General features: G+C 58.9%; 2 protein-coding genes across 4 annotated transcripts; one reads left to right on the forward strand and one right to left on the reverse strand.

Annotated features, from left to right (window-relative positions):
• Positions 1-1,489: 1,489 nt before the first annotated feature.
• PRPF31 (pre-mRNA processing factor 31) lies at positions 1,490-17,234 on the reverse strand. Its single transcript, XM_003997437.6, has 14 exons — positions 17,102-17,234; positions 15,718-15,902; positions 15,555-15,615; positions 12,618-12,701; positions 11,925-12,022; positions 10,909-11,015; positions 8,943-9,112; positions 6,948-7,105; positions 5,367-5,456; positions 3,903-4,030; positions 3,750-3,822; positions 3,158-3,286; positions 2,964-3,062; positions 1,490-1,881 (listed from the first exon to the last, which is right to left on the reverse strand). The coding sequence occupies exons 2-14, from the start codon at positions 15,892-15,894 to the stop codon at positions 1,756-1,758; spliced, it is 1,500 nt and encodes a 499-aa protein (XP_003997486.1). The 5' UTR covers positions 15,895-15,902; positions 17,102-17,234; the 3' UTR covers positions 1,490-1,755.
• A 22-nt stretch (positions 17,235-17,256) lies between these two features.
• TFPT (TCF3 fusion partner) lies at positions 17,257-24,754 on the forward strand. Of its 3 annotated transcripts, none has more exons than XM_011289614.3 (6): positions 17,257-17,671; positions 18,078-18,336; positions 20,866-20,936; positions 23,780-23,849; positions 23,929-24,147; positions 24,593-24,754. In XM_011289614.3, the coding sequence occupies exons 1-6, from the start codon at positions 17,649-17,651 to the stop codon at positions 24,710-24,712; spliced, it is 762 nt and encodes a 253-aa protein (XP_011287916.1). In that variant the 5' UTR covers positions 17,257-17,648; the 3' UTR covers positions 24,713-24,754. The 3 variants fall into 3 exon arrangements, with proteins under 3 accessions (XP_011287916.1, XP_019674721.1, XP_044901832.1); XM_019819162.3 differs by lacking the exon at positions 17,257-17,671 and adding an exon at positions 17,724-17,959; XM_045045897.1 differs by lacking the exons at positions 17,257-17,671; positions 18,078-18,336 and adding an exon at positions 20,274-20,507.
• The last annotated feature ends 48 nt before the right edge of the window (positions 24,755-24,802 follow it).

Below are 24,802 nucleotides of genomic sequence, written 5' to 3' on the forward strand. Positions count from 1 at the left end.
GGAAAAAAAAAGCCAGACACTCAGGGCTTACCCTAAATGAATGAAATCTGAATTTTCGAGGATATGAACCAGATAGTAATTTTTAAATCTGCTCAGATGATTCCAACATGCAGCTAATCTAACAGAGAATTTTATGGAGCAGTGGGTTCTCAGTGACGTACCTGGACCAGCAGCATAAACATCACCTGGGAACTTATTAGAAATGCACATTTTTTAGCTCCCCCATAGACCAACTGAATCAGAAACTCTGGGCCCTGAAACCCTGGTTTTAACAAGCCATCCAGGTAATTCTCAAGCATGTTCAGTTTTGGGCATCTCTGTTCTAAGACTATGCAGGACTGCTGCACCAGGTGATGCCGATTCTTTCTTGACTCTGGTCACGGAGGTGGAGGCTCTGAAGAGGGCGGGCAGAGCGCCCTCCCCCGGGCAGACCCATCAGCAGAGATCAGCAAAGGCTGTCACTTCTAAACAAGGCTCATCTAAAGACTCCAGGATAAACGTGGGGACACAGCTAAGCGACCTAGGTAATTTGGCCAGCCACTAGAAGGATCCCCCGGGGTGATGTAGACTCTGATGTGAGAGAGGAGACTCAGAGAGCTGCTAAGGTCCACAGACTGAGCCCTGAACTGAGACACACTTAGAACAAGTGTGATGGGGGGCGGCCCAGAGAGAGGAACAGGAAGGGAGATCTCAGCTAGGACCCAGCCGGCTAGAGCCCCAGGGAGAGAGCGAGAGATGGAGGGGGGAAGGTGGGCACAGGTGCAGGGCGGGCTGTGCACCCACCTCCTGGGTAACTAAGAGGGGCACTGCCCTCACGCGTCAGTGACCAGGCTCTGGCACTCTGTGGAGCCCGGCTCCAGAGCACAGCAAACGGCCCCCGTGTGGGGCTCTTCCTGAATTAGCTCTTGCAGGGTAGCTCCTGGGACTGCTTCTGCTGCCAGCGTTGTCCCCACCTGCCTATAGGCCACGTGCCCCTCAGCCAAAGTGAAGGAGACCTTGGCTGAGCCCCGGTTCCAAGACAGCCTGGGGGCTCCACTTGCTGAGCTGGCAGGAACTCTGACAGCACTGAGTCCCTGCCAGCAGGGAGCCTGTGTGCTCGGTCCCATCGGGGCTTGGCTCACCACACCACACACTGGACCCTGACAGGAAGCCTAACACCGAGCAGGTCCTGGGCGTCCTTCGCGTCCTCACGAGGGACCTGTGGCATGGAGGCCTGCACACCTGAGACCCCACAGCCACCCCGGCTGGCCTGTTTTCAGGGCTGGGGCTTTGGGCAGCCATATCACTTGGGAGCATCAAAACAATGGACGTTCTCCAAGTGGTCTGGAGACGGAGAGGGCTCTGCTCTTCCTGGAATCCAGGACAGGGAAGCAAAGGGCCAGGGTGGGGCCCAGACACCACCTGGATCGGGAGCCCCAGCTTTGTCCCCCAAGCCCCACAGCGGACTCCCCCAGTCGTGCAGGTGTTTGACAAATGATCACTCCCCAGGAACAGAACCTGATAATGTGCTTTTAATTGCACTTTTTCCAAAAGTATCTCCCTTTCTAGGTAAAAAAGATGAAGCGTGATGAAGACTGGCTCTATCCCCCAAGATGGGGAGGCCGTCTTGGCGCTCAGGGGGCCGGCTCCTCCCATGCCTCCTCGGACAGTCCTGGCACGGGGCTGCTGAGGGACACTCCCAGCCCGATCCTGACCCGGGTCCCTTCAGAAGGGCAGGGCCCGTAGCTTCAGGGGCAGCCACCTGGGTACAGTCCCTCAGGTGGACATGATGCCGCTCTTCTCGCCCTTGACCTTGAGGAACTCGGCCATGCTGGAGAAATACTTCTGGTTGGCCTCGGCCACCTTCTTCTCGGCTGCTTGCGGGTTCACAATCTCCAGGCCCTGGGCAGGCGGGGGAGGTGACGATGGGGTGGGGAGCTGGGCTGGCCGCTGACAGGTTCCCCCCCACCCCGCCTCCCGGCCCAGTGAGAGGATCATGAAATGTCAGGGAGCCCTTCTCAACGGTCCTGGGGCTCCAGGTGATGAGGACAGTTTGCCAGTCACCAAACTGCCCCCGCCCCAAAGGAGGACCTGGGCATCTGAATATTTAACAGGTCCTCCAGGTGATTTTAAAAACACAGTTTCAGAACAGCCAACCCGGTTTGGTTCCTGAGTAAGGAAACTGAGTCACAGAGTGAAGCGGCTCCCCTGCCGCCATGGTGCGAATCACACCAACCCCGGTAGGGACAGTGACCCGCGCTGGGGGCCCCACAGTGGCTGGCACTTTTCCCAGCATCCTCCACACGGTAATCCTCACCTTGCGGCTGAGGCCTCCCTGGTGGCCTCCAACTTGACCCCTCGCCCCCTCTTCTCCATGCACTTTCCACTTTCCGACAGGCTGTGTATCTTACCTACCTGACCTGCCACCCCATAAGGTCCACAAAGGCAAGGCTTACTGCCTGGTGTCTGTGGTTTTACCCCCGGCCCTTCCAACGGTGCAGGGGACTTAGGTGCTCAGCAGACCCTTGCTGACAGAGGAAAGCTGTTCTGTTCGATGCCGTGGGACACACCAGCCCTCTTTTGTGGGCGCGTAAGCCAAGGAAGGGACGGACGCAGTGGCTCCATCCTGTGCACTGGCCGGGCTGGGACCTCACCCTCCCAGCCAGCTATGAACCTTCTTAGGAGGGCCTGCGGTTGTCCCAACCACCCAGCACCTCAAGGAGGGGCTGAGCCCGCTCGAGGTCACAGGGTCGCCCACAGCCTGAGTCTAAAGCCAGCCTGGGCTTGCTGGCAGGACCGTGTCCCTTCTGTCCCTGCTAACTTGAGCACCGGGGGGCCATGCCCTCCAGGGGCTTCACTGATGCCCCGTCCACACCAGCCCCGTGAGGAGCTCGATCGTGTGCCTGTCTCACAGGAGAAGAGGCTGAAGCCCAGGGCTGCTGGGAAAGCTGGGAGTGGAGCCGCCTGACTCCGGTGTCCAGTACCTGGAGTGGGGTGAAGGCCACACTGGAGGCTGTCCCTGAGGAACGGTCGCGGATGGTGGACTTCCCTCCGTACACCACACTCTGCTTCTGCAGTGTCCGCTGTGGGGAGGTGGGGGCAGGGGACGTCTGGGCTTGCCCCGGACTTGCCCACCGGTGCCCCCTCACCCCTGGACCCGCCCAGGCCTGGTCTGTACCTGCAGTGTCTTGGAGATCCTGGCTTTGGTGGCCTCGTTCACCTGTGTCTGCCGTACCCGCCCGCTGCCTGATTTGCCCAGATGGCCCAGGCTGAAGCCCAGGTCCTCCTGGTAGGCGTCCTCCTCGATCTGGTGGGAGGAGAAGGCATCCCGGAGTTAGCCATCCCCCGTCAGCTAGACACCCAGGCATTCACCTGATTCAGGTGCCTGCGGGGCCAAGATGACCCCCGAGAGGGGCCGTGTGTGCACGCACACGCGCGTGCACCACGTCAACAACTGAAGCCGGGCTCGCAGACCAAAGGACACTCGAGCTAGTTCTTGCAGGACCAGCAGGGCGATGCTCAGAGAAGAGAGTGGCAGAGGTGAAGCCAGGGGAAGGACATGTACGGAAGGGCGGGGGGCAGGGGGGGGTAGGGCCGGCACAGAGTGCTGTGTAGGGGTGCATGGATGTGGGGGAGAGACTGGAGGTGGGCGTAGTGCCCCAGCAGAGAGGAGAAACGTGGCAGGGGACAGAGGGACAGCACTTGTGACAAAGACGACCCCTGAGGCCCCGCAGTGGGAAAGGGCGAAGTGTCTGGGTCAGGGTTCTGACCTCTCCAAAGCTCATGCGGTTGGCCTGCTTCCGGATCTCGGTCAGCCCCAGCCGCTCCTTCATCTTGCGGTACCTGGGGATGGGCACCAGGGGTCAGCTGGGGGGTGAGCCCCTTCCTTTGCCCTCCCCCTGACCCCAGGCCTCGGGACCCACCTGCGGCCGCCTCGCTTCTTGCGCTGCCCGTCCAGGGGCGCAGGCAGCGGCTTTACCTGCTTCACAGGGGGTGGCTCCTGCCACTTGTCAAACTTCCGCTCGATCTCGTCCTTCAGCTCGTAGCCCACCTGGGGAGGGCGCGAGGGTCCCATCAGGGCCTGGGGGACCCGTCCGCTCTCGGGCCCAGACTCCTCACTGCACTACACACACAACTGTCTCCTCGATGGGGGTGCAGGCAGCCCCTCAAATGCAACACAGCCAACCCCAGGCCCGCGCCTCCTCCCCAGCCTTTGGCCCCAGCCTCTGCAAGTGGGGTCACCTGGGAGCCTCACCTCCGTGCTTTCTCTCCCAGCAAGCTCTTCCTTCAGAGAGACCCCAAATGCCACCCCCCTCCAGCACCTCTGCCGCAGCGAGGTCTCTGCAGGACCCACCCCGCCCCACCGCCAGGCTGGGGCCTGCGCACTGGCCGCTCCCTCCTCTTGGGTCTCTTCCCCCAGGCACTCACGGGAGCTGCTTGCTAGCGTGACCCAGGTGTACGTGCGTTACACCTTCACCTCTTCAGAGAAGCCCCCCGCCCCCGACATCCTGGTTAAACAGCGCCCACCTCCCCCACCAGCCCGGCACCCTTTGACCCCTACTCAGCAGTGACACGGCACCCCTGGACACAACACAGATGTCCCTGGCCCCCTCGCCCTGCCCCCAACCAGAACGTGCATGCGCACACAGGGCTTTGGTCTGAGCGGCTCACTGCGGTACCCCCAGCATCTCGACCAGCGGTTGAGAGGAAGAGAGAAAGGAGGGAGATCACAACCCTGAACGCTGTGCCAGGCTGGGTGTCTGGACGCCAGTGCACAAGACACAAAACACATCCCCTTTCACAGAGCGGGTCTGCTGAGGAACACAGAGGCGAACTGAATGACGGTCTGGATGGTGACAGGTCCCGGTGCAGCAGGCAAAACCGCCCCACCAGGGTGTCCACATCCTTGTCTCCGCTCCGGATGGAACTTTGTGGGTGTGATCACGTGAGAGATGTGAAGACGGGAGACGATCTAGATGGCCAGCGTGGGCCCCACGTCATCACCGCTTCCTTAAAGGAGTCAGAGGAGGACCCGTGGAGACAGGCCTCGAGTCAGGGAGAGACAGAAGACGCCACGCTGCCAGCAGTGTGGACGGAGGAGGGCTGCGAGCCCCGGGCAGCAGGCGCCTCCAGAAGCTGGGAAAGGCAGGGGGCGGATCCTCCCCAAGAGCCTCCAGAGGGAACACTGTGCCAGCACCTGGATCTCAGCACAGCGGGACCCTCGGCGGACTTCTGACCCACAGGGCTGGACGACGACACTAATACACGACACACCCCCCTCCACACACTTAGAACAGTGCTCGTGTGTGCTGGGTCCCCTGATGGTGCCTCCCCACCAGGACACAGGACACACCACAGACCCACACAGACGCCCGCCTGTGCCTCACCTTCCCCTCTGTGCTCTCGTGGAAACTGTCCACGCGGGCTGCCAGCGTGCACTTGGCGGCCACCAGCCGGGCCGCTTTCCGTCGGAGATCCTGGAGCGGCAGGAAGGGGCAGCGTCAGTGAGAGAATTCGTTTGAGAGCCCTGAGCATTTCAGAAACCACAGGCACCAGGGCTCACCCTCTGCCCACCAGCACTTCACCGTCCCTGCCACGCGTTACTGTGAAAACCTGTAATAATGTGTTACCACAACAAACTATCATCATTGCTGGGGCGCCTGGGTGGCGCAGTCGGTTAAGCGTCCGACTTCAGCCAGGTCACGATCTCGCGGTCCGTGAGTTCGAGCCCCGCGTCGGGCTCTGGGCTGATGGCTCGGAGCCTGGAGCCTGTTTCCGATTCTGTGTCTCCCTGTCTCTCTGCCCCTCCCCCGTTCATGCTCTGTCTCTGTCCCAAAAATAAATAAACGTTGAAAAAAAAAAAAAAAAAAAAAAAAACTCTCATCGTTGCTGTTTTCTTTCAGCCCACTTTTCAAAAACTTGAGCCCCTTTGCACAGACATCTATGTTACTGCAGTGGAAGACTGTCACACACTAAAAAGAAAGTGATTGCAATAGAACACATGCATCTGTGCATCAGAAAATTGTGTCCTGTGCCACGAAAGGCAGGTGGCCCACGATCTGAGATGCACCAAGATGGCGCACGTAAGCCCACAGCCACGTCCCGATGAATAACGATAACAACGTTGGCAGTGGCCTAAGAGTTCCGGCCTGGCCCTCAGCTCTGGGAGGTAACCTTTGTGGGCCTGGGACCTTGGACAAGGCAGAGACCAACCATGTGAGACGCTCAGGGGGGTGTCTGGGTTACAGGATCTCAGTCGACCTGGAACCCAGATCAGCCACCTGGGCTACCCAGTCAGGTCTACACAACTCAACCCCAGAGAAGACTCCCAACTTGGAGACTCAGTGGGGCTTCCCTGGTGGCGGTTCCCCCGCACGCTGTCACGTGTGGAGGCCGGGAGCGACGTGGGCAACGGGGAGAGGAGGTCTGGAAGTGCCGTGGCTGCTACTTCTGGCTCCGACCCCACCCACTTCCTCCCTTGGCTGCTGGGAGTCTGTCCTTTCGTGACAAACCACAATTCAAGTGCGTCAGCTCAGTGAGTCTGTACCTCCCTCTAGTGGGTTATTGAAGCTGGGGGTGGTTTGGGGACCCCTGCACCTCACAAGCTAATGCTTATGTTGCTTCTTATGTGCAAGCGTGACCTGAAAGTGTTGCATACATAAGAGTCCTCATCACAACCCTGGGAAGCAGGTTCTATCCCCCCCATTTTACAGACAGGGAGACTGAGACACAGAGCTCACATCTCTTGCCCCGTCGTTAATCCCAAGCCCAGCACATCTGCTCCAGGGCCCTTGTTCTTACGCTCCATGTGACCCTGTCGACCGAGCTCCTGACCACTGTTGTCAGCTGTGACCAGTGGGAACCGGGGAGCAGAGGGGCAAGTTGCTGAGGCTCACACTGCCCCCCGGACAAGGCTGCTTCTGCCACAGCAGAAGATTCCACGGGGACCACGTGTCGGGGCGGCTCACCGGGGGCAGAGACTGCACGATGTCGCTGTGGTAGATGTAGCCAGTGTGGGGCAGCACAGAGGTGGACGAGAAGCCAGACAGCGTCTTGCGCTGGGCCCCAAGCAGCATGATGTTGCAGGCGGGCATCTTGGAGAGGTTGGTCAGGCCCCCAGCCACCCCTGCGGCAGGAGAGAGGGAGGGAGGAGGTCAAAGGAAACACGGCACTTGTTTGGGGGCTCACCGCACACTTAGCGCCTTAACCTGAGCGTCTGGTTGAGTTCCCGAGCTGGCCCTGCTAGGGAGGGCTGATGGGTCCCGCTTCGGAGGGAGGACTCAGAGGAGGCCCAGAGAGGTGAAACCACCTGCCTGAGGGTGCACAGTGCGGAGGCGGCCCAACGGGAGCCCCCAGAGTCTACAGAGCTGCACAGCCCCTGCTCTGTGTTAGAACAGCGGCCACCAGGCTGGGGACGCTCTGATGACGGGGCCTGGTATCAGTCACCCCTGGGCTCCCGTGGGCTTGTCTCCAGGCCCAGCGCAGAGAAGCTGCAGATAAAAACGTTTACCTTTCACGGGGGACTGCTGTGTGCCAGGCTCCGCACTAGGTGTCTTTAAGGATTAGGTAAGCGATCAAGGCATGGTAACTCGCAAGTGAGCAGAGCGCCCCCCGCCCAGAAGCTGACATCAGAGTCCCCAGAACCTTCGTGCTGCCTTATAGGACCGAAGGGACTTTGCAGACACAGTTAAGGACTTTGAGAGGGGCGGGAGGGAGGGGAGGATTCTATGAAGCACAAGGGTCCTTGTAAGCTGAAGGGAGAGGCAGAGAGTCACAGGGATGGGAGACAGGAGACTTTACATGGGGAAAACCCGGAGCCAAGGGTGCAGGCAGCCTCTGGAGGCCAGGAAAGGCCCGGAAGCGGACTCCTTCCACTCCTTCCTCCTAGAACCTCCATAAAGCAATGCAGAAGCCGGCCGACACCTTGATTTCAGCCCGGAAGTCACAGGCAAGTGGCACACCGTCAATCACCACTGGGGAAACTGAGGCACGTGAAGATGGGAGGTCAGTGAGGGGGAGGCAGGATCCACACCTGAGGTGATCTCGCCCCAAAACCACCACAGCCCCGCACACACCTGCCACTCCAGGCTGCGCTAGGAGCTGAACCGTCTCCCCCCAAATTCCTGTGTCGAAGCCCCACGCCCACGACCTCAGAATGTGGCTGTGTTTGGAGACGAGGCCACGAAAGAGGGGATTCAGGGGGAATGACATCACTGGATGGGCCCTGACCCAGCACGACCGGTGTCCCCACAAGAAGAGAGGACAACACAGACGCGCAGAGGAGAGGCCAGTTGGGCAGACGGCCCCCTGCAAGCCGAGAACCCAGCCTGCCAACACGCTGCTCCCGCCTTCTGGCCTCCCAGCCTCCAGGACCCCGTGACAACGAACCTTGGTTTTTAAGGCCCCCACTGCCTGCCGCCCCCGCCTGTGCTACTTTGTTATGGCAGCCGAGCAACCTAGCACACAGCTGCTCCACCCAGGTCCCCAGAGAGCCCCTCAGCTGAAGGGGCTAGGAGCCTGAGGGGGCGCCTGCTCGGAGACCGCAGGGAGTCTGAGGAGGCCCACCCTTCAGTCCCAACCCGTCATCAGGACTGCTGTCCCCATCTCATGGATGAAACCGTGGTCCTGATGGCTCACACCGCCTATGCTGGGCAGCCCAGGGGTCTGTGCGGAGCCGGGAGCTGCCGGGACGTGCTGGCCGAGCAGTGCTGGGGTCCCCAGCAGCCACACCACCTCCTCCGGGCTGGTCAGGCCAGCCCTCCTCAGGGCCACCATTCTTTCTGCGGGTCTGCAGGACAAGCAGGCTGGCCGACCTCTGTGATCTCCAGGAGGGATGACAGGGAGAGAACAGGGCACTGGGGCCCTGGGCCAGATGCCCCGTTTCATACACGAGGGGTGTGGCTTCTCCATGATCACACTGTCCAAGGTCGGCCCTTTGCCCCCACTCTGCCCCAGGACCTCACCCATGATCTTTGCGGCTGTGGACGCCCCGATGATGATGGAGAGGTTGGGCGCGATGAAGGACATCCGAGACTCCACGTACTCGTAGATGCGGTGCTTGGAGGCGTTTAGCTCCAGTGCCATGTCACAGGCCTCCTCGAGCCGCTCCAGCTCCTCCTCCGACAGCTGCTGCCTGTGGTGGTTCGGGACTTAGGGATGTGGCTGGGACGGACCCGGCCCCTCCTGGGTACCCTACCTGACGGGCACGGGAGCCCTGTCCTTCTGGCTGTGTGCTCATGCGCACACGCACGTGTGTGCACACGTGCACATGTACGCATAGCGTATATGCATGCACGCACGTTTGCACCTATACACGTGTAGCCACAGCATATATGCATGCGTGCACATGTGCACATATATACATGCACGCACGCATATATGGGTGCACACGTACATGCGTAGGTATGACATGTATGCATGCACGTACGTGCGCGCGCATACACATGTAGGCACAGCATATACACGCGCACGCACACGTGTGCACATGTACACACAGCATATATGCATGCATGCACATTGTGCACATATACATGTGTAGGTGCAGCATATGTATGTGCACGCACACGTGCACATATACGCACATAGACACAGCACATACACGTGCATGCACGCATGTGTACATATACGTGTGTGGGTATGGCATATGTGCACACACGTGTGTGTGCACATATACATGCGTAGGCACAACATATATGTGTGGATGCATGTGTGCGGCCTCAGGGCTACTGTAAGTGCTATTAGCCTGGAAGCGAGGGCTGCTGGGAATCCTAGGTTTTCAGTCAGCACCGCTTGTCAGCCTGGGCCGGGCCCTTGCCCACGTGCCCCGGCCGGCCCCTCCTCATCCTCCAGGCCTCAGCCTCGCCGAGCACCAAGGTTCCTGCCCTGCTGCTTCCCTCGGGCACCATCACCAGCTGCGATCCACCGAGCCTCCCGTCCACCTCTGGCGCTAGACAGCAGCCCCCCCAAGGGCACCCCACCCCAGATTCTCAGCAGCGTGCCCAGCACACCCTGGCACACGGAAGGTGCTGAGCTAGTATTTGCTGAAGGAAACCACAAAGGTGGGCTGTCATCACTGTCACTTTACAGAGGGGACCCAAGGGCAGGACGGCGAAGGGACCCGGCGGCCACAGAGCTGCGAGCCGGCAACCAAACCGGGCCATACCCCTCCCTCCCTCAGTTGCCCTGTCGCGCTTATGGCGCACAGACAAGGGACCATGGAGCCCGCCCTAGGCCCCTACAATCAAAGCCCAGTGGGCTGAGGGTCAAGGCTGCTCCCCCCAGTGGCGAGCTAAGAGCCCAGCGTTCTCCCACTAGAGACCCTGGCCCCTGCATGAGGCTGAGTCATCACCTCCTCCAGGAAGCCACCTGCCCCAGTCTGGAGAGGTGCCCCTCCTCTTGCGCCCCAGGCCACTCGGCACCTGTCTGCACTCTGACACTCGCCCTCCAGCCTGTGACCTGCATGTACACCTGCCTCTCCCCAGACAGGAGCTGCTTTGCTGAGTTCTCTATCTCTGTCCTCAGAACAGTGCCTGGTGCTCGGTCAGCATTTATTCAGTCAAAAGAAGTGCAGCCCGAGGGAGGTCTCCACGCCACAGGGCTGTTCTGGAGCCAAGGACACGTCCTTCTCTTAGACACGGCACGGATGCCACAGGGGCAGGCGGGCACCAAGGGCCCCAAACCAGGTCCCTGCCTTTACGGACACCTTCATCCCAGCGAGGGGGAACGTGCCCGAGACAAACGCTTGTAACCCAGGCTGGCCCTCTGCCTCACCACTCAGGACCCCCAGGCCCCACACTCACTCCACACGCGTGGGACGGAAATGAGCTGTCCTCCTGAGACAGACACCCGCCCACTGGGACCCTGAGATCCTCCTCGGCCATTAGATGGGCCTGCGGGGGCCCCGGTGACTCCTCGCCTCTGAGCACGCACCCCTGGGTGGTGGAGGCAGTGACGCTGACGACCATGATGGTGGCGTTGGTCAGGATCTGCTGCAGGTTCTCGTTGTTCTTGCACTTGTCCAGGCTGTTGCCCAGCTCCTGGGGGCGAGAGGGCAAGAGAGGGGAGGCCCGGAGACTCAGGGAGGCCCGAGAACCTCTCCTGCTCATGCAGCCACCCGGGTCTCTTCTGGGGACACTGGCAAAGCTGGGCTCTGTACACAGAGGACCTCCTACCAGTTCCAAGAACTTCCCCGCTGAGGGCATCAGCACCACACTGCTGATCCAGAACCGGCCACCCAGGGAGGCCCCGCCACCCACGTCAACTCGGAGCGCAAACACAACCATGCTGCTTCCCTGCACGGACGGCCCCCTACCATCCTCCTCCCCTGGACTCACGAGGGAGCCTCCTCGCCCGTGTCCCTGCCTCCACCTGGGCCTGACCCTCCCAGGGCTTTCCCGTAAGGCCCAAAGCCTTGGAGGTCAGATGGCATCCGGCCTCACCAACTTTGTCTCCCCACCGCCGACCGCCTTGGGGTCTTGGTGCTCATAAGTTCCCCCAAGTCTCTGCATGGCTTCCCCTGCATCAATCTTCAGATCTCCACTCAAATGCCACCTGCTCCAAGCACGGCCAGAGAAGCGCTGGCCGACACGGGGCACACCCCCTCATCTCCCTCCCTGCTTCCTCGGCCTCAACCAGCTCCGGCCCTTCTTGGGAGGCCCACCCAGGGAAGGAGTGGGCCTGGAGGTGGGCAGAGCAGCCTTGAGAACATTCCTTCCAGGCTCCACCCGTTTCTTGCTGGGAAGCCTAGAGCAGCTCCTGGCCTCAAGAGAACGGGGAGGGCAGATGAGCCCTCAGGAGCCGTGGCTCCAGGCCACTCACCTGCTCTCTGTTCCCAGTGGCCGAAGGCTGACTGAGGGGAGCCTTTCCCCTTAGACCCGGGGGTCCAAGGGCAGGGCCCTGCCCCCCATCACTCAGTTCTTCCTGAGTCCCCACTTTGGTGCACTCACCTTGACTGTGCGGATGTAATCCAGTGCGTTGGGGACCAGGGACTCCAGTTCGGGGAATCGCTTTGAGTACTTATCCCGGATGAACTTGTGGATGATGTCTGAAGTGGACAGAGAGGCGAGGTGTCTGATGAGGGGGCAGGCGGACTCCACTGACTGTCCCCAACACCCACTGCCCCTCTTCCCTTAGTGACCGAAGCCCTGAATTTAGCGGGGCTCACGGCCACCCAGCAAAAACGCCGTTTCCCTGCTACACGCAGCCACGTGAGTTAGTTCTGGTTTACGACACGTGATCTGAAGTGACATGCAATTTCCAGGATACCCCTTAAAGAACTGTGCCCTCCTCCTCCTTCCTCTTTTGCTGGTGGGATGTGGAGGTGGGCAGTCACCTTGGACCCTGACACAGGTGGCAGATCAACAAGACAGAAAGGGCCTGACACCAGATGCCGCGACTTTAGGCCTGGGGTCCTCACCCAGACTCTCACATCACAGGAAAACACACTTCCTTCTCAAATAAGCCACTCTGCTACAGCAGCCGAACCTGGCCTTGAACTAAATGAGGAGTCTGGGGGCAGGACCCTGGAGAGGCCAGTGGGGAAGGCGACCAGGATCCTGCCTCTGCCCTCCTTGGGGACTGGAGGGGACCGTGAGGGACGCCAGGCAGGGCCATCTCTGCTCGCCCTTCAGGGCACTCACTCAGTTCGTTCTCGATCTCCACGGTCAGGTTGTTAGCGTCCACGATGACCCGGTATTCAGGGGCCGCCTCGACTGGTCCCATCACTGTGAGGGGGAAAAACAGCCTGGGGGTATGTGTCTAGGCTCCCACAGCTGGGGGGAGACGGGGTGTGGCTGGAGGGGCTGGAGGAGTAAGCCTGGAGGTGGGTGTGCATGTCTGCAAACCTCCCATCTCTCCCCCTCCAGTGCGCCCTCCAGGCGTCACGACCCCATCTTGCCCTGGAACTAACCCTCCGGCGGCTCCCCACACCACGAGGCCACGGGCCTAGCTCCCCAGACTGCCGTCTGAGGCTCCCAAAAGACAGGAAGCCCTGGGAGAACAAGAACTGCATCTGTTTCCCAGGGCTGCCCCCTCCCTGTGCCCAGAACAGCGCCTGGCACATTGGTGCCACTCCGGGGTATCCGCCGGCCTCTGCACTGTCCAGCCCCACCCTCTCATGACGCCCCAAAGGGCTGACTGCAGTGCCTGAGCACCCAGGGCTGCTTTGCTCTCCTCTGGGCCTCTGCATATGCTGTTCCCTCCCCCTGGTACATCCCTTCCTCACATCGGTTTCTGAAACGTTCCTCTCCAGGTTTCAACAACGATCACAACAACGATGGTGAAGGTATCACCATCAGCAGCAGGAGCAGCGGCTGACACACACAGGACTTACCGTGTGTCTCCCACCGTCCCAAGCATCTTGCAGGCATTAACCTCTTACCCACAACCAGCCAGAGGTGTGGGCGTCAAACTAGACCAACGTTGCACAGAAAGAAACGGAGGGACATGGCCTGATGTCACAGAGCCAGCAGATGGCAGAGCTGAGATCCGGCCCCAGAATCCACATTCTTAACCCTGATGGCTCAAGTGTCTCTATGTCCCTAGGACTCGGAAGGCACCCCGGAATCCTCTCTGCTCCCTCGGCACCCCCGCGTATCCATTAGACACAACCGCCACCCAGTGCTGAGATGTCCCGTGCCCGCCTCCCACTCTAGACGCCCGGTGACATCAGGTCTGACTTAACCCTGAGCCTGACCCGACACGTCACTTTCACTGCTCCCCACAGCTCGTCAGATGGAGACGCCCCCTAGCCTGGTGTTCAAAACCCTGCAGGATCTGGCACTTTCTTCTGCCGCCATGAGCACAGCAGATAAGCGAGGCTCTACACACACGGCTCCTTCCCAGGGCTCGCGGCCGCTGTTCTCCATCTGGTGTGTGTATTCACACTTCAAAGTCCGTTTCAGGTACTGGCTCTTCCCTGGCCCCAGAGCTGGGGTCAGCCCGCCCCTCCAGCGGCTCCAGCGTCCGGAGCCCCCTCCGTCCCAGCAGGTGCTGCCCACCAGCAGCTGCCTGGACCTGCCTGTCAGCTCCGCCAGAGCCTGAGCTCAGAGCGGAGAGCTGGGCGGATTCCCCAGGGCACCCGGTGCCTCCAGGGGCCCGCCACTGAGTGCCTCAGGAAAACTTTAAAGGAAAGAAGCAAAGAGCGGGGAGCAGGTCTGACCACACCGCTGCTGTGCCTGACAGCGTCCCGTGGCCGCTTCAGCAGTAAGTTCCATCCCAGAGCTCCCCCTTGGCAAGAAGACCGTGCGGCAACATGAGCAACCTGTCAGAGCTGGGCTGAGCGCTCGAGACACCCCAGCACTCCCGGAAGCTGGTGCTCCGATAACTGCCCGCTGCAGGGTCACTCACTACTTACCGAATGATACCAGTTTTCCACACACAATAGCAGTAATGTTCCTTCTCTTTCTTTTTAAAAAAAATTTTTGTTACATTTATTTATTTTTGAAAGACAGAGAGAGACAGCACAAGTGGGGGAGGGGCAGAGAGAGAGGGAGACACAGAATCCGAGGCGGGCTCCAGGCTCTGAGCTGTCAGTACAAAGCCTGATGCAGGGCTCAAACTCACAGACCGCAAGATCATGACCTGAGCCAAAGTCAGACGCTTAACCGACTGAGCCACCCAGGCACCCCACCTTCTTTTTTTTTTTTTTTTTAATATTTATTTATTTTTGAGACAGAGAGAGACAGAGCATGAATGGGGGAGGGACAGAGAGAGAAGGAGACACAGAATCGGAAGCAGGCTCCAGGCTCCGAGCCACCAGCCCAGAGCCTGACGCGGGGCTCGAACTCACAGACCGCGAGATCGTGACCTGGCTGAAGTTGGACGCTTAACCGACTGCGCCACCCAGGCGCCCCGGCACCCCACCTTCTTAAGTAAACTGAAGGAAAAAAGCACGCTGGTTTAGAGAAAAATGTAAAGTAAATAACGAAACGAGTGGTTTACGGAGGTGGCAAAACCCTTAACCGGACACGTGAATCACTGACACTTGAGAAGCCTTGAGGGGAGTCCTTCTGCAGCAAGTAAGCGCTTGGCAAGAACTTAAGAAGTGTCAGCTTCATGATGCAATGTATTCTCAGGAGAGAAGGGAACCGGGTTGGGATGCAAAAGAAAAAGAAAGGGGCGCCTGGATGGCTTAGTCAGGTAAGCGTCCGGCTCTTGGTTTCGGCTCAGATCACGATCTCCCAGTTTTGTGAGATTGAGCCTCGTGTCAGGCTCTGTGCTGACAGTGTGGAGCCTGCTTGGGATTCTCTCTTTCTCTCTCTCTCTGTCCCTCCCCTGCTTGTGCACTCTCTCTCAAAAGTAAATGAATAAATATTAAAAAAAAAAAAAAAGAAAGAAAGAAAAAGGAAAGGAAAGAAAAGGAAAGGAAAGGAAAGAAAAGAAAAGAAAAAAAAGAAAAGAAAAGAAAAAAAAAGAAAAGAAAAGAAAAGAAAAGAAAAGAAAAGAAAAGAAAAGAAAAGAAAAGAAAAGAGGGCTCTCAAAAAGTCTGAGAAGGAGGCAAGCCGAACTTTCAAAGCTACAAGCAGCAGAGGAACCAAGGGGCGGGGCAGGGGAGGGACGTGGGAGGGGGAAGTTACCTTCTGAAGCTTTGGCTTGCTTGCTGATATACTCCTCGATCTTCATCATGATCTCAGCAAACTGCCCAGGGAAGACAGGAGAGTCGGAACTCGGAACTCTTCAGGAAAAAGAGCTACTGCGCACATCACCCCTGCGGGGAGCCCCTATTTACAGCCCGCTCACCATCTTGCTGTCCCACAGCTTGGCGATGCTCTTGACCGAATCCCCGGAAAGATCCAGCTGTGTCTCCTCCTGCACATCCTCGATCGCCGGCTCCTCTTCTTCCTCCCCATAGCTTCCTCCTTCCTCCTCTTCCGCCGCTTCCTCAAGGTCAGCCAGAAGCTCATCTGCCAGAGACATGCCGAGACCTATGGGAAGGGAGAGCGAGGTCCCCCCTTCATTAACGAGAGGGGGCTTCTCCCCAAGAAGGCCCTGGTACTTATTGGATCGACCCCACAAGCAAGCAAGCTCCATAAGGACAGGTGTTTTCATCTGCTTTGTTCTTCAGCTTCTAACTGTGCCTGGCATATAATAGGTGCTCAATAAATACCCAGTGAATCACTCCATGAACAAACCTCCCAGAACCAGGTGGTCTCCGGTCACAGCTCCCACCACCTACCCTTCTCACACTCACGTCACTGGGCAAGACACAGCACGCCCTTCATGCCACCACCTAAGACTTAAAAAAAAATTCACATCCTCTCTTTGAGATTGGACGTCTCCTAGGATCCTTTTTTCTCCTATAACAGAGACCCCTCCCCAAAACTGTAGGGACCCAAAAGAGTGACAGATATCCTAAAATATTGATCTCCCTAGACATCAGGGCAACCAGGTGGGGCCTAAGGTGTCTAGAGCCCCCAGGCCGGTCCCCTCTGGCCATGAGCAGCCTCCTCACGTACTCCAAGCGCTGGACAAAATTAGTATTTTGAGTCCCAGAGGGTGGGAAAGAATGGGAAACACTACTCATCAAGATACAATACCACTGTTTTTTTTTTTTTTTTTTTTTTTTTTAACGTAAAACACCTCTCCTCCTTCCCGTTCCTCCTTCCTTTCCATAAAACAACCCCCCTTCCTCATTTCCTTCTCTTCTACACTGCCGTCCCTGGAAGGAAGTATAAAAACAGAGGCTGCATGGGTAATGTGTCGAGTGAAGCACGCTGGGGGCTGGGCCCCCGGGAGCAGCGGGACTCGGACACCGAGGGCCTCACCGCCAATGTAAACGCGCAGCCGAGGCGCAGCTGCAGACACGCCTGGCCAAGCGGCCAAACATGTTGTCAGGTGCTCTTTCTTCAACAAAAGAGATTCAGAACTTTGATGCAGAATCTCTGTTTCAAAGTTTCCATGCGATCATTTAAGTGGATAATTTAAAACTATAACCCCCCGAAATCCCCGCAATACAGGCCAAACCCAACGGATCACGGGACAGATTTGGCCCCTGAGGCGGCAGTTGGGGACAAGCCTCAGAAGTCCAGTTGCGCGTATGAGACCCTCCTGCCTCCCTGCGCACGCCTGCCCCTGGCCCCAGGAATCAGGGCTCCCGCCCTCCCCGCGTCCGCAGCGCACACACCTCTTCCCAGCCGGCAAGACGGTTTCTAGGCGAGTCGCTTCCCGACAGCGGTTGACGCTCACCGATGACGTCTCAGCTTCGCGCCATCGTCGCGGCAAAGCTGCGCTCTGATTGGCTCCCGCCCCGGGCTACCTTTGGAACAACAACTTTATTAGCTCCTGCCGCTAGGCGGAGAAGCGGTGAGTCCGAGAGGAGACGGATCTGTCCGGTTTACGGCCTGCCGAGGACTGAGGATGCTAAGCGGAGAATCGCCGTAGCCGGGCGAGAAGGTGCCGAGACAAGAATAAAGACGGGGGTAACTCGGACGACTAGGAGAGGAGTGCAACGAGAAAGCAAGGCCTTTAAGTCGGGACTCGGGGTGGAGGTGGAGGGGGTGGGGAGTGAAGCCGGAAATAGGGAACTACAACCCCCAGAAGGCCTAGCGGCTAAGTCCCGGATGCCTTGGCCGTAAAGCCTGATGGGACAAGTAGTTTTGCGAAAGACTTAACCTGGAGGTTTGCGAGGTTGGAAGTTCTGAGACCCGCGGCGTCCGGAGAGGGAGACAGACATGGAACTGGAACAGAGAGAGGGGTGAGTGGCTTTGCATAAAACTACGACTCCCAAGAGACATTGCGGTTGCAGCACGTGCAGCCGTCTGCGCTTTTAGCTGAGGGTGGATGGGTATTGTAGTTCATGCAACTGCTTTCGCTTAGCGCTCTTAAGGGACCAGGGTCTGTGCTGGGCCATCCGCGGGGAGAAAGCTACGGTCTGGAGTTTTGGATCCTAGGACCAGGGGTCGGGAGCCTGGGCTCCTGGATCCTGGGACGAAGGGCTGGGGGCTTGAACTCCTTCGGATCCTCGGGGAGCAAGAGTCTGGAGGTCTGGATCCTGGGACGAAGGGATGGGGCTCGGACTCCTGTGGGACTCTAGGATCTGAAGGATCCGGAGGGGGCTGGGGACCGGGAGTTCAGGGTCCCTGAGCCCCCTGACCTTGCAGGACCATGGCAGCCGTGGGCTTTGAGGAGTTCTCAGCGCCGCCAGGCTCAGAGTTGGCGCTGCCTCCGCTGTTCGGTGGTCACATCTTGGAGAGCGAGCTGGAGACAGAAGTGGAGTTCGTGTCTGGGGGTCTGGGCGGCTCTGGGCTCCGGGAGCGAGATGAGGAGGAAGAGGCCGCCCGGGGACAGCGGCGGCGCCAGCGAGAACTAAATCGAAGGAAGTACCAGGCGCTAGGTCGGCGCTGCCGGGAGATCGAGCAGGTAGGTGAGTGCCGATTCCCCGGCTTGGGGGCCCCTTGGCCTAAATAACCACCCCTTCCCCGTCTCTGCCCATATGCCAGCTTTCCTTACCTAGCTGAATGAACCTTTCATTCATTTATTCATTCATGGTTCGTTTGCTCTGCGCCTGTTACCTGTCGGGTACATGCAAAGCACCTGGAGAGCGGTGTGCTCACCAGCGACCCTGACCACCCAGATCAGCTCACTGATGTTTCCTACGTGCCTCTGGTGCTCCCGCTGATCAGGCTTTTCAAGTCCCCCTTACCCCTCACATCAGGCTCTCACGTCCTGTTCATCCTGCCTCTTCAATCCCACTTGGATCCTTCTCCTGTCCATCCCCATGGCTCCTGCCCCAGACACAGGTTCTATACGCAGCATCACAGCATCAGCTTCCTTGGTGAGAATGAGGAACGCACCTTTGGCAGGGACCAGATCTAGAAAGGCCAGGAACACCAGGGCACAAAGTTTGGGTTTGGTTTTGTTTTGAAGGGAGGAGGAGCTCCTGAAAGTTTTCAAACGGAGGGAGGAACAGGGTCAGATCTGGGTGTTTGAAAGACTGAGCTGGGTTGTGTTAGTGTCACAGGCCTCCTGTCACCAGGTACTAAGTAACGGAAATGCACCCTCCCGTAGTTATGGAGGCTGGAAGGGCAAGGTCACGGCAGCGGCGGGCTTGCTTGCTGGCAATCATGGTGTTCCCTGACCGGTGGATCTCTGCCTTCATGTGGTGTTCTTCCTGTGTGTGCCTCTCTGTGCCCCAGCTTCTTCCGTTTGGAAGGACACAGTCATGTTGGATTAGGGCCCACTTAGTGACCTTTGACTCCAACACCTCTGTGAAGACCCTATGTGCCAAGGTCATGTTCTGCAGTACTGGGAGAGTTAGGACTCCACCCACACCATCCAACCCCTCACACTGGTGATGGGGAGCGCTGGAAGAGGGGCGGCTGGTGTAGTGGCCTGGGCAGGATGGGACGAGGTCTGAGCTGGAGCGGGGGGTCAGGAGGCGGCAGATGGAGACCGCGGGTGGGCGTTCAAGCCGTCTTAGGATGAGGAGTGCGTCAGGCTGCCTGGAGCAGGACCTCGGTTCACCCAGGGCTGGCTGGATGTGTGCTCTGACAGGAGGTGTTGGAGGACCACAGGGCAAGTGGGAGGGAGCAATCAGCCCCGTGTACTAAAACGTCCCCCCTGAAGCTGCACTAAAGCCCAAGCTGTGTACGCCCAACGGCAGCTAGGATGTGCACAGGACACGAAGAGCCATTTGGTTTTATGTATGTGTGCGCGCGCAGGCGTGCACTAGATGGTTTGTGGACAGATCGGGTGTAACGTACACGAACCAGACAGCATACATCTCGAACTAGACCGCGGTTGCCTCCACGCCATCCTTCAGCTCACCCCGACCTTCCTCCCTCCTCCACCGCTGCTTTCTTACTCTTCCCCCTGGGGACTCCTCTCGGGGATTCCACAACAGCAGTGACAACATTTCATCCCGGGAATCCTGCGTTCACAGGGCTTTTCAGTACCCGGGTGGTGCCATCAGAGCGACCGTGTCACAGGGGAGCACCCACCGTGTGCCAGGCTCGCCCAAGGCTTTCCGCACAGGGCATCTCCGGGCTCCCCGCTGTCTCCACCCACTCCACGCCCCACCCCTGCACTGCCCCAGCTGGCAGTGGGGACCCCAGCCCTGTTTAACACGTCATGCTGGGGTCCACAGGGACTCAATCGTCTGCTTAAATGGAGCTGGCATTTGAGCTTCTGCTCTTAGCCCCACCTCCCCGCCCCACTCCCCATTAGGAATAGGTGGTGGTGTTATTCCTGTTTTTACAAATGCAAACACCTGAGGCTCAGGGAGGTTCTAAGGAACTGGCCCAAGGTCACCCAGCAAAGTGGCAGGCTGGGGTCCGAGCCCACATCTTCTGACCCAGGGGCGGAACCTGCTCATCTGTGTCTCTCTGATGGCGCCGAGGTAGCCAACTCCTGCCGAATCTCCAGCAAGTTGGCCTGTTTGGTGTTGCCCGACACTTGACATGACAGAAAGTCACGCATTTATTAGCAAGTATGCGTGGAGCACCGCCTCTGCCAGGCTCTGCTCAAGGCACGGGGACACAGGCACAAGTCCCTGTCCTTCGGAGCTTATGTCCCGGTGGGGGAGACAGACGGTGAGCAAGAAGAAAAGTGGGTGGGCGAGAAGGCAGTGAGGAGTGTGGGAAGGAAACGAGCCGAGGAGGGGCTGGGCGCCCAGGTTCTGGGGGGCAGGGAGAGGGTGGTGCAGTGTAGTGGGAGGTCTGGGTGGACTCCCTGACTGGGAATGTGTGAGCTCAGACTTGAGGGAGCGGTGCAGGTGTGTGGGGGAGCCCCCAGGACAGAAGGAGGCCCACGGGAGTGGAGGGGATGGAGGGAGAGGGGCAGGAGAGGCGGCGGGGGGTGCTGTGTGGCCGCTCCCGGGTCACGCCACGGCACGTGTGGAGTAAGCGACGGGAGTCCCGGTGACCCGTGCGCTCTGCTGCCTCCCTGCAGGTGAACGAGCGGGTCCTGAACAGGCTCCACCAGGTGCAGAGGATAACCCGGAGGCTTCAGCAGGAGCGGAGGTAACCCCTTGCATGTCAGGCCGGGCCCCCTGCCTCCGCTCCCCGCTGTTGCTTCCGCCACCTCTCGGGCTGCGCTTGCCCCCAGCGCTTGCCGCTGGCCACGGCCAGGAGTGGAGTCGGCCGGGAGTGGAGTCGGCCTGGCGGGGGAGAGGTGGGGCCGGGGGCGAGGAGAGGCGGGGCGAGAACGAAGGGGCGTGGCGTGAAGCCGCGGGCTTGGCTTCGGGCAGTGTTGCTGGGGGACTCTGAGCCTGCTTCCTGTCTCAGTTGAATACCCACAGGTGGCGACTTCACCTGAAACTTCATTAAAGTTGAAATTTAACATCTGTCAGGACACACTTAGTTCCTTGAAACGAAATAGAAAATTCGCAACATCAAAAAGTCCGTTCCTGTGTCACTGTCACCACATGCCAGGTGCTTCCCAACAGCAGCAGGTGGGCAGTGGTGACTACAGTGGATGGTGCAGGTGCGGGAAGTTTCTGGGTGCACTTCTGGAACACTTGTAACACCGTGGCAAGGCCACCTAAGCGCTGCCAACCCTCGATCCTGTCTGCAGCTCTGGACAGTGTCCACCCGCTGGACAGTGACTTCTGGTCACCTCACAGGCATCCAGAACTAACCCTGATCTCACCCCCCCAGTCCCCCCCCCCCGTCTGCTCGCGTCGGAGACTGAACCTTCCCAGCTGCTGCTTTCTGTCCCCCCCTCATCTGCTGCAACCTCAGAACAGACCCAGGATGCCAGCACCCTGGGCCCAGGGACATGGCTCCTTGTCCAATTCCTGCCACCCTCTCCCTGGCCTCTTAACCTCTCCCAGGTCCCCTGTCCCAACACCCTGGGTGAACCACTTTTCCTATCTGCACCAGTAGCCAACATCCTCTTTACAGTGGAACCAAGAGAGCTTACGAAGCCAATGGTGGCCTGCGTGGCTGCAACATCACAAGGTTGGGAAGGTATCTGTAGCTGGTAAACTCTCCTCAACAATTCACATCAGTCAGGATGGTTCACCGTCTGAACCATCTATCTGGAGCTCAGCCCTGTGGTTCTCACAGTGTGGTCCCTGGACCAGCGGCGTGGGAACTTGCTCTTGGCTCAGGTCATGATCCCAGGGTCAGGGGATCAACCCCCTGCATCAGGCTCTGTGCTGACAGTGCAGAGCCTGCTTGGGATTCTCTCTCCCCCTCCCTCTCTGCCCCTCCCCTGTGTGCACTCACTCTCTCAGAAAAAAAAAAAAAAAGTGCCACTATGTAAAAATGGTAAGGCAGTTCCCCCAAATTTAAGAACAGAATTACCATGAGATCTAGCAATTCCGTTTCTAGACGTGTCCCCAGAAGAATCGGAAGCAGGTCACTAGCAGAGGTGTGCACACCCAGGATCCTAACAGTATTGACAAGAGCCTAAATGTGGAAGGCCCCAAGCATCTGGGTATGGGTGAGCAGAGGAACAAAATGTCTGCACGTGAGAGTATGATTCAGTCTTAAAAAGGAAGGAAATCCCACCACAGGCTACACCGTGCACGAGGACATTGTGCTTAGGGAAGCAAGCCTGTCCCAGAAGGACAAGATACCACATATACGAGGCACTCAGTCAAGGTCACAGGGGCAGAAAGGAGAATGGTGGTTGTTTAATGGGGCAGGGTTCCTTTCTGGGAAGAGGAAGAGAGCCCCGGAGTCGGATGGTGGGACGGTTGCACAGCAGTGTGAATGTACTTAATGCCGCGAAGCTGCACGCTTAAAAACGGTTCCGCTGGCAAACCGTATGTTATGAATGTCTTAGCATAATTCTTAAAAAACACTTTTTTTAGAAGTTAAAAAAAGATAAAAAGTAAGACGGACCAAGTCACTTCTCTGCTCAAAACCCTGCAGAGGCTCCCAGCTGAGTCCCCAGCGCACCCCCTGCTCCCGCCTCAGGGCTGCTGTACTCGCTGTGCCTTCAGCCAGAAAGGCTTTCCTGCCATTCCCTCGCCTCCGTGAGGCGGCCCCCACCGTCCACTTGAGGTTCAATCCCTCTTCCAAGTACCCTTGTATTCTCCTCCCTACTTTTCCAGCTTACTCTTTTTTTCTTATTTTAGAGAGAGCACGTGTGCGCTGGCGGGGGGGGGGGGGGTGGAGGGGGCCAGGGGGAGAGGAGAGGAAGAGTGAGAATCCCAGGAAGGCTCTCTACACTGTCAGCACGTAGCCTGACGCAAGGCTTGATCCCATGACTCTGAGATCATGACCGGAGCCGAAATCAAAAGAGACGCTTAGCGGCCTGAGCCGCCCAGGCGCCCCACAGCGTACTCTGCTCTGTTGATTGGCTGATGGTCCCCCTGCAAAACTGAGCTCAGTGTGCACAGGGGTTTCGTTTGGTTCCCCGATGTGTCCCTAGCACTGAGAACACGGGTGCAGAGCTGGTGTGGACACACCATGAGACTGCATGATAAACACTCCTCCGGGCGCCGGCCCACAGGTAGCATTCAGAGCTTAAACAAACAGAAGAACCCCAAAGGCCTGGAAGCCGAGACGGAAGCGGAGAAGGCGGCATCAGCAGGAGTGCCCTGCACCTTTCTCTAGCCCTTTGGTTCCTGGTAAAGAACTCAGCCGACGCCGGAATGTTCTCTGAGCCCGCACACTGAGCACTAGGAGACGCCACTGTCTAGCTGCAGGGTCACCCTCACGGCCACCCGCCCACACAGGGTTGTTGCATCCTGTCGACAGTTAACAGTGAAGAGAGGTCACCTAGTGCGGCCCAGGGTCCCACTGGCTGGGCAGGTATCAGGCACTCAGGTCTCAGATTTAGGAGCTCCGAACCCCTTTCCCGACCCACCGGACGCTGACGCTGTGCCCCTGGGGGCCTCTCTCCGGAGCAGGTTCCTCATGAGAGTGCTGGATGCCTACGGCGATGACTACCGCGCCAGCCAGCTCACCATCGTGCTGGAGGTGAGCGTGGCCTCCTGGCGGGCCGGGCGGGCTGGGCGATGGGATGCAGCCTTCATCTGCTGCCCCTTCCCCCCACCAGGACGAGGGCAGCCAGGGCACAGATGCTCCCACCCCTGGCAACGCGGAGAACGAGCCCCCAGAGAAGGAGGGGCTGTCCCCGCCCCGAAGGACACCCGCACCCCCGGAACCCAGCAGCCCGACCCCTGGTGAGGGGCCCAGCGGGCGCAAGAGGCGGCGAGGGCCCCGGGATGGACGCCGAGCCGGAGCTGTGCTGACTCCAGAACTGGCCCCAGTGCAGGTGGGACCAGGGCTCCTGCTTTGTGACAGTGCTGTGGGAGCCGGGCCCTGCAGCCCATGCAGGCTCAGGGCTGGGGCAGCTGGAGGAAGCAGGTTGGGCTGCAGGGGCTGGGATGGGCAGGGAAGGAGAAAGCTGGAAAAAGCCAGGTGGGGACTTGGGTGGAAAAGGAAGGAGAGAGACCTGGAGAAAGGAGGGGTAGGAGGGGGGCAGGAAGGAGGATGGAGAAGGTTGGGAGAGACCTGGAGGAGGCTGGGTAGGGGGCAGGTCGGAGGACTGGAGCAGGTGGGGACAGAGGAGGAGGATCAGAGAACAGGGGTGGAAGGGAAGGCAGGGCTGTTGGGGTTCTCCCCGAGGTGCCTGAGGTTGTCTGAGGAGGCAGAATGGTGAGGCCAGCGGCCTTTCTCTAGGTCCCAGGCCTGCTCATGCCTGCCCCTCTCTCCCCCAGATTAAGGTGGAGGAAGACTTCGGCTTCGAAGCAGATGAGGCCCTGGACTCCAGCTGGGTTTCTCGGGGGCCAGACAAACTGCTGCCCTACCCCACTCTAGCCAGCCCCGCCTTTGACTGACCCCCCTGCCTCCAATAAACTGACCCACAGACTTGCCTTGGCCACCGTCTACTGTTTCCACCTCTGATCACACACAAGCTCAGATTCTGG

This window comes from Felis catus, chromosome E2 (genome assembly GCF_018350175.1).
Source record: "Felis catus isolate Fca126 chromosome E2, F.catus_Fca126_mat1.0, whole genome shotgun sequence".
Lineage (NCBI taxonomy): Eukaryota > Metazoa > Chordata > Mammalia > Carnivora > Felidae > Felis > Felis catus.